Consider the following 13,933-nt stretch of genomic DNA (forward strand, 5'->3'; position numbering starts at 1 on the left):
GTGGTGCAGAGAGTAGTGTTGGAGGTTGTGATGGTGGTGATGGTGGTGCAGAGAGTAGTGTTGGAGGTTGTGATGGCGGTGATGGTGGTGCAGAGAGTAGTGTTGGAGGTTGTGATGGCGGTGATGGTGGTGCAGAGAGTAGTGTTGGAGGTTGTGATGGCGGTGATGGTGGTGCAGAGAGTAGTGTTGGAGGTTGTGATGGTGGTGATGGTGGTGCAGAGAGTAGTGTTGGAGGTTGTGATGGTAATGGTGGTGCAGAGAGTAGTGTTGGAGGTTGTGATGGTTGATGCTGGTGGAAATGAAGGTATTGATAGACGTGAAGGCTGGTTAAAGTTGGGGTGATGGTGGTGGTGATGTTGGTTGTTGGGTGATCAATGCTGCCGCCTTGTCCCCTCATTCCGTTCACTGCGTCCTGCTTGCGCATGTGTCCAACGGCCAACAGGAGCTGAGCAACGATGAACAACAACAGCAACAACAACAGCAGCAGCAGCAACAACAACAGCAGCAACAACAAGAAGAGCAGCAGCTGGACAGCACAGCTGATACAACCGTCAGTCCCGACACAACTCCAGCGCAACCTCTGGTCAAATCCGATGTTGAAGACCCGGCTACCATCTCCGAACCCGTTGCTGTGCAAGAGAAGCAAAAACCTCAGCATCAGCAGCAGCAGCAGCATCAGCGAGATGTCTTTGAGGCCCTTCTACAACCCGCCGAGCTGGCTGCATTAGACGAACGCAAGGCACTTGTGGACTCTCTGCGAGAGAGATTCGCCAATCTCGAATCGAAGATTAACAGGATGCAGGATAGCGTAGACTCCTTGTTCACGACGATGACCGTCCCGGGATCCGTCCTGGATCCGGAGCCAGAATTTGAGGCTCCCTCGGTGGTGGAATTCGAGGAGGAGCAGGAGGAACAGGAGGGGCAGGAGCAGGAGGAGGAAGATGAGAGGAGTGTCCAGTCGATCGAAATGACCCCGTTTCCAATGGAGGCCGCAGCATACACTATAGGCGATATCAACTTCCGGGACATGGTTACCAAAATCCGGGAGAAGGTTGCCGAGATTAAGCTCAACATGACCACAATTCAGACGACGGTGATCAGCTGCGACACCCTCACCCAAGATGGAGCCAATGTCGCAATCGCTGATGTTATCTCGGCCGACCCCGAACTTCATCCTGATCCTGATCTTCGTCCTGTCATGCTCATTGCACCTCCTGCTCCTCCTCCTCCTTCATCATCATCATCCCAGGATGCTGCCCTTCAGCACGAGGCAGATGAGTTGAGTGGAGAAGCAGAAGGCACAGCTGACGCGGTTCTTGATGTCACGCATGAAGAGCTGGAGAAAGGTGACCCGGATGGGGCGATGGAAGGCGCCGATGAGACACAAGCACCACCAGACGATGATGTCAACGGGGAGAATCGCTCGCTCGGTGCAAACGTCTCAGTCGCCGAAGAGTTGACTGTTGCTCAGGCAGAAGACACCATCGACGCGGTCGCAGAGGAGCCCCAAATGTTGTTGAAGGCAGCGTCCCTCGATGACGAAGAGGTGGCATTGCCGGAGGATGACATCATCCCTGGAGAAAAAAGATGTCAATCACCGGAACCGAGAGCAGTCGCTGCTGAGGTGAGCCCTTCTCTGAAGTGGATGCTAATTTCTCTTCATTTGCAACAGGAAAAGCCTCAGGAACTTCCACGTGTTTGGCTAAATGTCATTGGCGAGTGTTTTTTCTTATCTTCTTGGTTCTTTCGGTAAAATCACGTATAAGGGAAATAATAAAATAATAAAAATAAAACATTATAAAATACAATTCTCACGACGTTTCGGCCACAACGCAAGCAGCTATCCTCAGGTGAAGAACAGGTCTGTCGGAAAGACATTCAGACGCTGTCTTTCCGACAGACCTGTTCTTCACCTGAGGACGGCTGCTTGCGTTGTGGCCGAAACGTCGTGAGAATTGTATTTTTTTTCTTTCATTATTTTATTATTTCCCTTCTACGTGACTTTACCGAAAAAAACAAGAAGATGAATCCCTGAAGTCACGAAAGTTTTGAATCGAAATTTTGTTGCCTTCCTTACAGGAAGGTGGTGCGCTCAAAGCTTCGCACAGAAAGGTCCTAGAATCCCATTGGTGCAATGCTATTTCCTGACCACCTCACAGTCCCCAGGCATAATCCCCCTACATGCCCCCATCCATGATTTAGGAATGTAAGAGGGCTAACGAGGGGCGAGGTGGAGGGCGGAGTCAGGAGGATAGAGAGACGGTAGAAGGAGAAGAAGAGGACAGGGGGAAATAAAAGGGGGTGTCTGGCTAAATTCACACTATGTAGAGAAAGATCAGATCGAGAGTGAACCCCCTGTAACAGAGCCCCTCCCCCTCCCCAGGTGTTCCCAATTCTTCCTTTCAAAAGAGTCTTACCCTGTGGGTCATTGCAAGAGCGAGCTGCAATCTTTTGTTTCTAATGCGCAGGATGTGTTGCAAACAACTTTTCGTGGCCCCGGTGAGTTTGGAGTTTCGTAAACTTCTTAATTTGATCCACCAAACCCATGCCTCCAAAGCGCCAATCACGCGGGGTATCCTTCACCGGGGGGGGGGGGGGACGGTGGGGGGCGTGGCTTTTAAACTGTTTCTCTCACTTTGTGGTTGTTGTTGTTCATTCAGGGATTCGAAGCGCAACAGAAACCAGAGGAAAATGAGCATAACATTGAACAACAACAACAGCCACCACCGTCGGATGAAACACCTGATGGAGAACGAGCAGCAGCAGCAGGAGAATCAGAAGCCAGTGTTGGAGATGAAGAATCCACCCTGTGCAATATGATTCTTAGAGCCACGGTGGTGGAACCCATGAACAAAGGCGGTAACAAGGAGTCAGGCTCAGGACCGGAACAATTCAATGTTCAGAACAAAGCTAAAGTGGAGGATACGAATGTTATACAAATGATGGCCATGATGAGAATTAAAATAGCAGAAATGCAGGCCTACATGGATCTGTTAACAATGAACACTCTTGAAACAATCGTTGGCAGATCGCAAGGAAGTATTGAGGCATGCCAAGCAGACAGTGTTCGTATGACAGAAGAGTTTTTTGTTCGGCAAGAAGATGCAACTGAAGTGCAGTCTCTGATAGAAGATTTGACACAAGTGGAAGATGAGAAACGCATCACGGATTATGTTCAAGTGAAAGAAGACGTGTCGGTACAGCAAGAAGATGTAACTGAAGTTGAGCCTCTGACAGAAGATGTGACACAGGTGGAAGATGAGATACACATCAAAGGTAATGTTCAAGTGAAAGAAGACTTGTCTATACAGCAAGAACATCCAACTGAAATTCAGTTTCTGATAGAAGATGTGACACAAGTGGAAGATGAGATGCACATCACAGATGTTCAAGTGGAAAAAGAGATATCTGTTCGGCGAGAAAATGCAACTGAACATAAGCCTCTGCAAGAAGACGAGACGCGAGCGGAGGATGAGATACAACCAAAAGATGACATTGAAGTGAAGAGAGAGTCATCTTCTGGAGACCCTCGACCTCCACACACAGAGGAATCGTCAGATATGGGATGGTCACAGTCTGCAGATGCACCTCGAGTGGCGACAGACTCGTATGTTGCACGAGAAGAGAAAATGGAACCCGATCATCCGGTGCGCAAAAGGAAGATGAGCATCGCTGAGACAGAAGTCATGAAAATGGAAGAGAGCATTGTGAACATGCATTCGAAAATCCAGCTGGAAATGCTCCGCATGCAGTACAATTTGTTGGACTTGAAGAAGACAAGAAGAAGTGTTTCCGAGCCATCGGTCATCGTTGAGGCACATTTGACGGCAGCAATTGCGACAGGAGATGAAGTTCCGGTCACACAAGAAAATCGGGTCGGAGTTCAAGCACCAACGATGAAAGTGGAAGAACTCGTGCTGGCAGAAGATGCAGCCGTCGTGATCCCAGGTGATTCCCGCGAGACTGACACTCAAACAGGTGTTTCCAAAGCAGCGGTGGATTCATCCAGAATGACTCCAGAGGAAAGATCCAATTCACCGGATCCCGTTCTGACTCTTGAATTAGTCCCTGACGGATCAACGGGTGTTGCTCCTGCGCCATTATTATGCACGGACGAATTGGCTCACGCATTGGCCAAATCCGACATGAAAATTATTAATGGCACCAAAGCCGATGTCGGGACTAAGAAGTTGCCCCATGGGGTACAAGAAAAACCTTTTGTCATGTCCCCCATCAACAAAGATCCAGCGGTTGCTGTAGAGGATGATGATAATGATGATGAAAAAGACACGGGAGTCGTTAGCACTGTGAAGGAAGTGAACGTAGGGCAAGAGTCATTTATGGACGAAACCTTGAAAGAAACTTCGAAGCCAACCTACAGCAGTGACATTTCTGATGTCAACATCAAACCGAAACGAATCATTGAGATAATTGCTGCTGTTTTTCCTGACGTTGAAGTTCTGGAGAAGATCAAACCGGCGACCACCTTTGACGATTCAGATCTCACCTATGAAGACTCAGAATCGGCGACCTGCACTTCTCTGGACACAAACTCAAGCGAGATATCTAAAAACCTGGCCGACAGAGCTCTGGCATCGACTCGACCAGGGGATCGGGTTGTGGAGCGCCCACCTAGCCCTGAACAAACTCTTCTAGTGGAAGAGGAGACAGCACCGGGCATGCAAAAGACTCCTCTTTGGACAGCGTCAGCGGAAGACCGCGACGCTGGTGAGATACGCGGCACTGCCAATGCGACTCAGAAGGCTGAGCAATCTGAAGGCGAATATGCTACGGTGAGAATTCACTCAGCACCATGACACGCATTGCAGTGATGTGATCAATGTTGTGTTTCTCCACGGAAGCCTCGTCAAATCTCCGGGCTCTTGTGCAAGAGGCTTCTGCTACATGGGGATATTTTACGTAACAAATGTTTTACTTTATTTAGGAGCGCTTATCTTATTAACCTTAACCAAGGCGCTTTGTAGACAAATAACAATGGTACGTATGAATGCAACAGTGAAGATGAGGTGAATGGAATAGATGCGAGGAAGTAATGGGCGATTCTGTGATGCATGAATTAAGTAAAAGCAAAATTGACGAGAGCAAATGACGATGAATGTATTGGATGGGGAATGAGTGGTAACCATGGAGAAAGATTATGAAGAAGGAACAGGAATGGTAGTGGTTAGAAGGGGGAGATTAAGGGGTCGTGGGATGAGCTCGGGAAAATGTGAGTGTTGAGGGAGGAGTGGAAACTGGTTAGCGAAGATGACTGCTTAATGTGGATAACTGCATTCCACCCTTCACCCCTCGCTAAATCTCTATCTGGTCTACATCATTCTTAACTGTCTGCATCTAATTATGGTAATGGTTGTGGAGGAGGGAGAGGTGGAGTTTTCACCACTATGATGATGGTGATGGATGATGTTGCTTTGTGTCTAGTTGGAAGAAGACACACATCTGAAAACCATGCCAGAGCAACCCGCTGCACCACAAGAGGGACAAGTAGAGATGGTTTCAAACAAAATATCATCGGGAGATGAGAACCAGGAGAAATCTGCGGAAGCTCAGGTGGATGTTGCTGCCTCGGTTGGTGACTTGGAAAGTGTGGAGCAACAGCAGCAGCCACAGCAGCAGCAGCAGCAGCAAAGTGAACCACCTAAAGATATTGACGAAACGACATCTAAAGGTAGGAAACAATCTGACGTGTTTGAAGTCAAAGAATTTTCTGGTTCTGCAGAAGTTCGGGTAGATGGTGGTGGCCCTGTCGGCGACACAGGAAGCGAACAGCAGCAGCAACATCATGAACAGCGACAACAGCAGCAGGAAGGCGAACCGCCCCAAGATATCAATGTGACGAAAGCTAAAGACGAGAAACAAAGGGATGTGGTAGAAGTTGAAGAGAAGATTGCAAAAGGGAAGGAAGAATCGGATGTGATTAAAGTTGAAAAGACGATAGCTGAAGATGTAGAATATGATTCGATTGGAGTTGAACAGACAAGAGCTCTAGCTCAGGAAGAATATGATGTGATTGAAGTTGAAAAGGCAAAAGCTGAAGATGAGGAAGAATCTGATGGGGTAGAAGTTGAAAAGACTAAATCTAAAGATGAGGAACAATCGGATGTGTCTGAAGTTGACGTAGACAAGAAACAATTGTACGTGGTAGAAGATAAACAGGAGATGACAATAGGCAAGGAAGAATGGAATATGATTAAGCTGGAAACGACGATGTCTAAAGATGAGGAGGAATCTCATGGGGTAGAAGTTGAAAAGATGATAGATGAAGATAAAGAAGAATGTAATGTGATTGAAGTTGAAAAGACAATAGCTAAAGATGAGGAAGAATCTGATTGGGTGGAAGTTGAAAATATGATATCTAAAGCTGAGAAAGAATCTGATGTGATCAAAGTTGAACAGATAATAGCTAAAGATGAGGAAGCATGTGAAGTGATTAAAGTTGAAAAGGCAATAGCTGAAGATGAGGAAGAATACCATGGGGTAGAAGTTGGAAAGATGGAAGCTAAAGAGGGGGAGGAATGGGATGTGATAGAAGTTGAAAAGAAGAAAGCTAAAAATGAAGAATGTGATGTGATTCAAGTTGAACAGACGTTAGCTAAAGATGAGAAAGAATCTGATGGAGTAGAAGTTAGAAAGATGATGTCTAAAGCTGAGAAAGAATCTGTTGTGATTGAAGATGAAAAGACGACAGCTAAAGAAGAAGACGAATCTGATGGAATAGAAGTTGAAAAGATGGAAGGTAAAACTGAGGAACAATCTGATGTGATTGAAATCGAAAAGACAATATCTAAATATGAAGAATCTGATGGAGTAGAGGTAGAAAAGATAATATCTAAAGATGAGGGAGAATCCGATATTGTTGAAATTGAACAGATGACAGCTAAAGATGAGGAAGAATTAGATGCGGTAGATGTTGAAAAGACAATAGCTAAAAATGAAAAAAGATCGATTGTGATTAAAGTTGAAAAGAATATAGCTAAAGCTAAGGAAGCATGTGAAGTGATTAAAGTTGAAAAGACAAGAGCTGAAGATGAGGAAGAAAATCATGGGGTAGAAGTTGCAAAGATGGAAGCTGAAACTGAGGAAGAATCTGATGTCATTAAAGTTGAAAAGATAACAGCTAAAGCTGAGGAAGATCCTGATTTTATTGCGGTTGAAAAGACGATAGCTAAATATGGGGAGGAATGTGATGTGATAGAAGTTGAAAGGAAGAAAGCTAACAATGAAGAATGTGATGTAATTCAAGTTGAACAGACAATAGCTAAAGATGAGGAAGAATCTGATTGGGTGGAAGTTGAAAAGATGGTAGCTAAGGCTGAGGATGAATCTGATTTGATAGAAGTTGAACAGACAATAGCTAAAGTTATGGAAGAATCTGATGTAATTAAAGAGGAAATGACGATGGCTAAGGAAGAAAGTGATGTGATTAAAGATCAAAAGACGAGAGCTAAAGCTAAGGCAGTATCTAATGTGATTGCAGTTGAAAAGTCGATCACTGAAGAGGAGAGAGAATCTCATGGGGATGAAGAATGTGATGTGATTCAAGTTGAACAGACGATGGCTAAAGATGAGAAAGAATCTGATGGGGTAGAAGTTAGAAAGATGTTGACTAAAGCTGAGAAAGAATCTGTTGTGATTGAAGATGAAAAGACGACAGCTAAAGAAGAAGACGAATCTGATGGAATAGAAGTTGAAAAGATGGAAGGTAAAACTGAGGAACAATCTGATGTGATTGAAGTCGAAAAGACAATGTCTAAAGCTAAGGAAGAATCGGATGTGAATAAAGATGAAAGCACGGTAGCTAAAGATATGGAAGAATGTGATGTGAGTAAACTTGCAAAGACAATATCTAAAAATGAAGAATTTGAAGGAGTAGAAGTAGAAAAAATGATAACTAAAAATGAGGGAGATTCCGATATTATTGAAGTTGAACAGATGAGAGCTAAAGATGAGGAAGAATTAGATGGGGTCGAGGTTGAAAAGACAATAGCTAAAAATGAGGAAGAATCTATTGTGATTAAAGTTCAAAAGAAAATAGCTAATGCTAAGGAACCATGTGAAGTGATTAAAGTTGAAAAGACGATTGCTAAAGATGAGGAGGAATGTGATGTGATAGAAGTTGGAAATAAGAAAGCTAAAAATGAAGAATGTGATGTGATGAAAGTTCAACAGACAAACGTTAAAGATGAAATACAATCTGATGTGTTGGAAGTTGAAGAAGATTCCGCTTCTGCGGAAGTTCGGGTGGATGGTGGTGGCCCTGTCGGTGACACAGTAAGCGAACAGCAGCAGCATCATGAAGAGCAACAACAGCAGCAGGAAGCCAAACCGCCCCCAGATGAAGACGAGAAACAAGCGGATGTGGTCGAAGATGAAAAGAAGACTACAACAGGTAAGGAAACATCTGATGTGATTAAGGTTGAAAAGACGATAGCTAAAGTTAATGAAGTATGTAATGTTATTTAAGTGGCAAAGACGACAGCTCAAGAGAGGGAGAGAAGAATCTGATGTGATTGAAGTTTAAAAGATTATAGTTAAATATAAAGAAGAATGTGATGTAATTGAAGTTGGAAAGATTAAAGCTAAAGATGAACAATGTGACGTGATTCAAGTTGAACAGACGATAGCTAAATATAAGGAAGGATGTGATGTTATAGAAGTTGGAAAGATGATAGAGCTAAAGATGAAGAATCTGATGTGATTGAAGTGGAACAGACAATAGCTAAAGATGAGGAAGAATCAAATATCATTGATGTCGAAAATATGATAAAGATCAGGAATAATCTTATGTAATGGACGTGGACAAAATTATCGTTAGACAAGAGTAAGAATCTGATGGAGAAGAAGTGGAAAAAAGATGAAAAAATATGATGCAATTAAATGTTTAAAGTCAATTGTTAAAAATGAGGTAGAAGTTGATGTGATGGATGTTTGAAGGATGATAGCTGAAGAAGAGGATATATCTAATGTGGTAAAGTTGAACAGACGACAGCTAAAGATGAGAAGAGCGTCATATGATGGACATTAGAAAGGCGATAGCCACAGCTAAGGAAGAATTTGATGTGATTGAAGTTGAACAGAATTTAGGTTTTGTGGAAGTTCAGGGGGATGGTTCTGCCTTAGTTGATGACACTACACGCAAAGTGCAGCAGGAGCAGCAAGAAGCTGAACTGCCCTGGGTATAGAAGTGGTGATGTATAAAGATAAGGTATAATCTGTTGTGATTAAAGTTGAAGAAAATTCTTGTTTTCCTGTAGATCATCAAGCGGATGGAGCAGACGATGTGAAGTTTAGCACAACAGATGTGCAATATGAAGAAGATTCAGGGACCAGATCGAATGCGGTCACAGCCGAGGAAGTGGCAGATGATCGCGAATCAAGTGCCGGTTTTGCACCCGCTGGGACTCAACACGTGGACTTTTTGAAACTGCGAGAGGCTCTCACCAGCATACAGGTCATGATCGCTCTCATGAAGGACGACGTAACTGAAATAAATATGAATTTACCACCGAAGAGAAAATCTTCCACCAAGCAGTATTCGGCGATGGATGAAGCTGTCCTGACACCCACGAGTGACATTTCTTTCCTCAATTCACACATCATTATGGCCAAGTCACACGAGGGAAGCGCGAAGGATGAAAATAAAGGTTCCGCGGATGACAAAAATGATGATGAAGGTGTATCCAAGACAACTGCCGCTCCGTCGGACGAAGCCATGCTGACAGCTGCAGACCGTGAGGCACAGGCGATCGACGAGTTGGAGGAAATTGAGGCAAATATTAACGAGATGCAAAGCAGCTTTCACCAAATGAAGATAGAATTGGATGCAATGCAGCTGCACGCGGATAAGATTGACACCGCGGGCGGAGGTGGAAAGGAGGACACGCTGGCGACGTCTGGGCAGGTGGACAAAATCCCCGATGTGGTGGAGATCTCGAGGCACCACGGGTCCGACGAGGAGATGATGAAGACCATGATGGTGAGTTCAGGTGGTGTTACTCACGACAAAGAGAACTTCTTGAAAATGCAAGAGAGCATCGTGGGCATGACGTCCAACATCACCGCCATGCAAGTCCAGCTGATGAGATTGAAAGCCGAGTTTTGTGACCCGAAAGCAACGGCCGTGATTGAGGAGCAGACAGAGTCGACCCAGGAGGTTGAGTTGAAGTCTCCTTCTGATCTTCACGCCAAAGGATTGTCTTCTCGTCCACCCAAACTAGAAGCTGCGATTGAACTGAAAGAGGACAAAGCAGCAGACCCCAGCTCGAGTAAAGAGACGATGATGGCTGCATTAGTGACGACAGAACCAGGAGCGAGCAAAGAGGATGCCCTAGAGATCAAGACAACGCTTAGAACAGTCTCTTACAAAGAAGACCAGCAAGATGAGGAAGGAGAGAAGAAAAACTCAGAGACTCTGAAAGGTGACCGCGATGCCACGACAGTGAGGGAGAAGAACACAGCGTACGCACAATTAGAGGTCACTTTGGATGCATTGAGGCAAGAGGCCAAAGATAGAGGTTGCGACCCCGCCATCGTTGCTCAACCACCCCCATGTTGCTCGGCTCTGGTCAAAATCACGGCCACCTTGAGTCACCGGAGTTTGGACAATGTTAAGACTAACGCTGGCACGAGCTCAACCGTCACCGAGGTCACCGTTGCACTGACACAGTTGGGAGTCAGCACCACCAGTGTGGATGTTCATCACGGGCATAGCGACGCAGCACAGAGTGCAATGACGTCCGTAGATCTCTGCTCGGCCAAAATCTCTGTTCGTAGTGGTGGTGATGATGCTGATTTTGACCCTGGCAGCGCTCAAGGTGATGGCCCCCAGGTTGTGGAAGAGCTCAAAGTTAGCGAGACCAATGTAGACGATTTAGAACTGATGAGTGAAATGAATGAAGACGTCGTAGGCGTGTTAGTGTTTGACAATGAGGAGGAGGTAGGGAAGGACATGAAGGAGAAGGTAGCGGAGGTGGTGGAAGAGGAGAAGGTGGAGGAGGAGATGGTGGAGAAGGTGGAGGAGGAGGTGGTGGAGGAGGAGGAGGTAGCGAAGGAGATGAAGAAGGTAGCGGAGGTGGTGGTAGAGGAGAAGGTGGAGGAGGAGAAGATGGTGAAGAATGTGGAGAAGGAGGTGGTGGAGGAGGAGGAGGTAGCGAAGGAGATTGAAAAAGTAGCAGAGGTGGAGGAAGAGGGGAAGGTGGAGGAGGAGGAGAAGGTGGATAAGGAGGTAGCGGAGGAGGAGGAGGTAGCAGAGGTGGAGGAAGAGGAGAGGGTGGAGGAAGAGAAGATGGTGGACAAGGTGGAGAAGGAGGAGATGGTGGAGAAGGTGGAAAAGGGAGTGGCAGAGGAGGAGGTAGCGAAGGAGATGAAGAAGGTAGCAGAGGCGGTGGAAGAGGAGAAGGCGGAGGAGGAGAAAATGGTGGACAAGGTGGAGAAGGAGGTGGCGGAGGAGGAGGAGGAGGAGGTAGCGAAGGATATGAAGGAGAAGGTAGCAGAGGTGGTGGAAGAGGAGAAGGTGGAGGAGAAGAAGGTGGAGGAGGAGGTAGTGGTAGCAGAGGAGGAGAAGGTGGGGGAGGATGAGTTGGTGGCGGAGGAAAAAGTGGCAGGGCAGCAGGAGGTGATGGCAGTGGAGGAGGAAGAAGCCAATAAGGAGGTGGAGGAGAAGGAGGTGGCAGAGGAGGACACGCTAAAGAAGGAGGCGGTTACAGAGGAAGATAAAGTAGAGAAGGAGGAGGAGATGGTGGCAGTGGAGAAAGTGGCAGAGACGGAGGAAGTGGTGGCGGTGGAGGAGGAGGTAGCGGAGGTGGTGGAATAGGATAAGGTATAAGGTGAGATGCTGGAGAAAGAGGTGGGAGCCGAGGGAGAGAAGGTGGAGAAGAAGATGGTTGTGGCAGAGGAGAAAGTGGCAGAGGAGAAGGTGGTGACGGTGGTGGAGGAGGAGGAGGAAGGGAAGGAGGAAGTGCAGGAGAAAGAGGTAGCAGAGGATAAAATGGAGGAAGTGGTAGCCAAGGAGGAGGAGGAGGGGGAGGAGAAAGAGGAGGGGGTGGTAGTGAAAAAGAAGGCGATGGAGGAGGTGGCGATGGTGAAGGTGGTCATGCAGAAGGATCGGCTCGTGAAAAATGTGGAGGGAAATAAACAGGAGGACCTGGAAGAGGAGCAGAAGAAGGAGAGGGAGGAGGAGGAAACATAATAGGAATAGGAGGAGGTGGAGCAGCAGCAGCAGCAGGAACAGGAATAGAAGGGGGAGCAAATTGACAAAGCCACCAAGGTGAACGTGACTTCCGCCAGCACAAGTGAAGAGTTCACGAGTCGTGAAGACACGAAGACAGAACCCACATGCGACGACTCTCCTCCACCTCCCAGAGGTGAGGCATAGGAAAGTGGTGACACCAAGGAAAATCCTTTTAAAGAAGAAGTTACCTCAAGTGACAAATAGCTCCGTAGCTACACACATGGGTCGTACATCACGGACCGTACCACGCTAGTTTGAAGCTTCGTTGACTAATAAACACGACTTTAAAGCTGCTGTTGAAAACACCACCACATCGCTAGCGCTCTTTGTGACGTCACCACACTGACGTATTAAAGTTACGGGGCGTGATTAACGCGCCCGTTCGTCGGGGTTGACATTGGTCGCCAACGTTACGGTACGTGGGCATCAATAGACGCACAAATGTGAAGAAGAATGAATGTGCCTCGACTGGCACGTGCTGTTGTAGCTCTCTCTCTCTCGCCCCCGTGCGGAGAGGCCACACCTAGTGGTCGCTCCTGCTCCACCAGGTGAGCGGACAGAGGCCTGGGCTCAGGTGAGAGCCTGTGCCTGGCCTGAAAGGGAGAGTCATCGTTCTTTTCGTTTCCCTTTCTCGCTAAGACCTGCGGTTACTGCTGCCTTTCCACCATGGCGCAATATCCAAGGCTCGAGTGTCTTTCGCGAAGGAACGGTTTAATCTGCTATCCACCGCCCGAGATCACAGCCGACATCGTCGCTGCTGCTGTGGCCACGTGTGTGGGCCATGCGGGCATCCTCACCGCCCAAAGGCAAGACCGAGGTGTGGTGGTGTACGTGACCCAGGAGAGTATGGTGGCGCGCCTGGTAGAGACGGGGCTCGACGTCGGGGAAGGGCTGTTTGTGCAGTGCACCCCGCTCTCGTCGCCCGCCATCAGGGTGATGCTCTCAGGTGCGCCGCCATTTCTCAAGGGCACCGAACTGCGCCGAGATCTACAGCGCTTCGGCACAGTGATCTCGAATATAATTATGCTGCCTTTGAGGTCGAAAGACCCAAAGCTAGCACATGTTTTGTCGCTGCAGCACTTGGCGGCGCGGCACATGTGCTGAGGTGTGGCGCACGCGGCGGACCGAAAATGTGCGCACGTGCGCGGCGGTGGGTCGCACCAGGCGGTGCGGTGCACATGCCGTGGTGTGGCGCAGGGCGTTGTGGCACGCGTACCTGTGGCGTGACGTGCGCGTCGCAGTATGGTGCATGCGGTGGTGTGACACACGTGTCGCGGAAATCTCGCGGGGTGGTGGTGCGTGCGCAGCGGTGTGGCACACGTGACGTGGATGAATGTGCACGTGGCGGTGTGGCTCGCGCGGTGGCGTGGCGCACGGGCTGCGTTATCTAGCGGTGGTGATGTTACCGATGACTGTGACCTCGAACCATCAGGGGAGGAAGTGTAGAATAAGCGGGGGGGCCCTGCCAAGCAAAGAGGTGCCAAAGCTCGAAATGACACAGCGCGTCGGATGCTGTTGCGCGGCCGGTGCGTGGGGATTGTAGTGCCGGCGTTGCGTGTCGCGGGGCGGCGGTGGGATGGTGAGCTGTGCTTTTTAGGTGTGGCCATTAAGGCTTGAATATTGCAAAATTCCAGGGCATTTTGCCGCTGGTGAACAAACTTATAAAAGTCTCTCTCCGCTGCG

General features: G+C 47.7%; 1 protein-coding gene across 1 annotated transcript in view; it reads left to right on the forward strand.

Moving 5' to 3' along the window:
• The window catches only part of LOC144949658 (uncharacterized), a 45,396-nt gene extending 33,463 nt beyond the window's left edge, over positions 1–11,933 (forward strand). Inside the window, exons 3-7 of the mRNA XM_078879644.1 lie at positions 443–1,624; positions 2,661–4,793; positions 5,443–8,410; positions 9,276–11,044; positions 11,543–11,933. Of these exons, the coding sequence (XP_078735770.1) occupies positions 443–1,624; positions 2,661–4,793; positions 5,443–8,410; positions 9,276–11,044; positions 11,543–11,833 (8,343 nt within the window). The 3' untranslated portion in view covers positions 11,834–11,933. The remainder of the gene's footprint in view (positions 1–442; positions 1,625–2,660; positions 4,794–5,442; positions 8,411–9,275; positions 11,045–11,542) is intronic.
• The last annotated feature ends 2,000 nt before the right edge of the window (positions 11,934–13,933 follow it).

This window comes from Lampetra fluviatilis, chromosome 54 (assembly GCF_964198595.1).
Source record: "Lampetra fluviatilis chromosome 54, kcLamFluv1.1, whole genome shotgun sequence".
Taxonomy (NCBI): Eukaryota; Metazoa; Chordata; class Hyperoartia; order Petromyzontiformes; family Petromyzontidae; genus Lampetra; species Lampetra fluviatilis.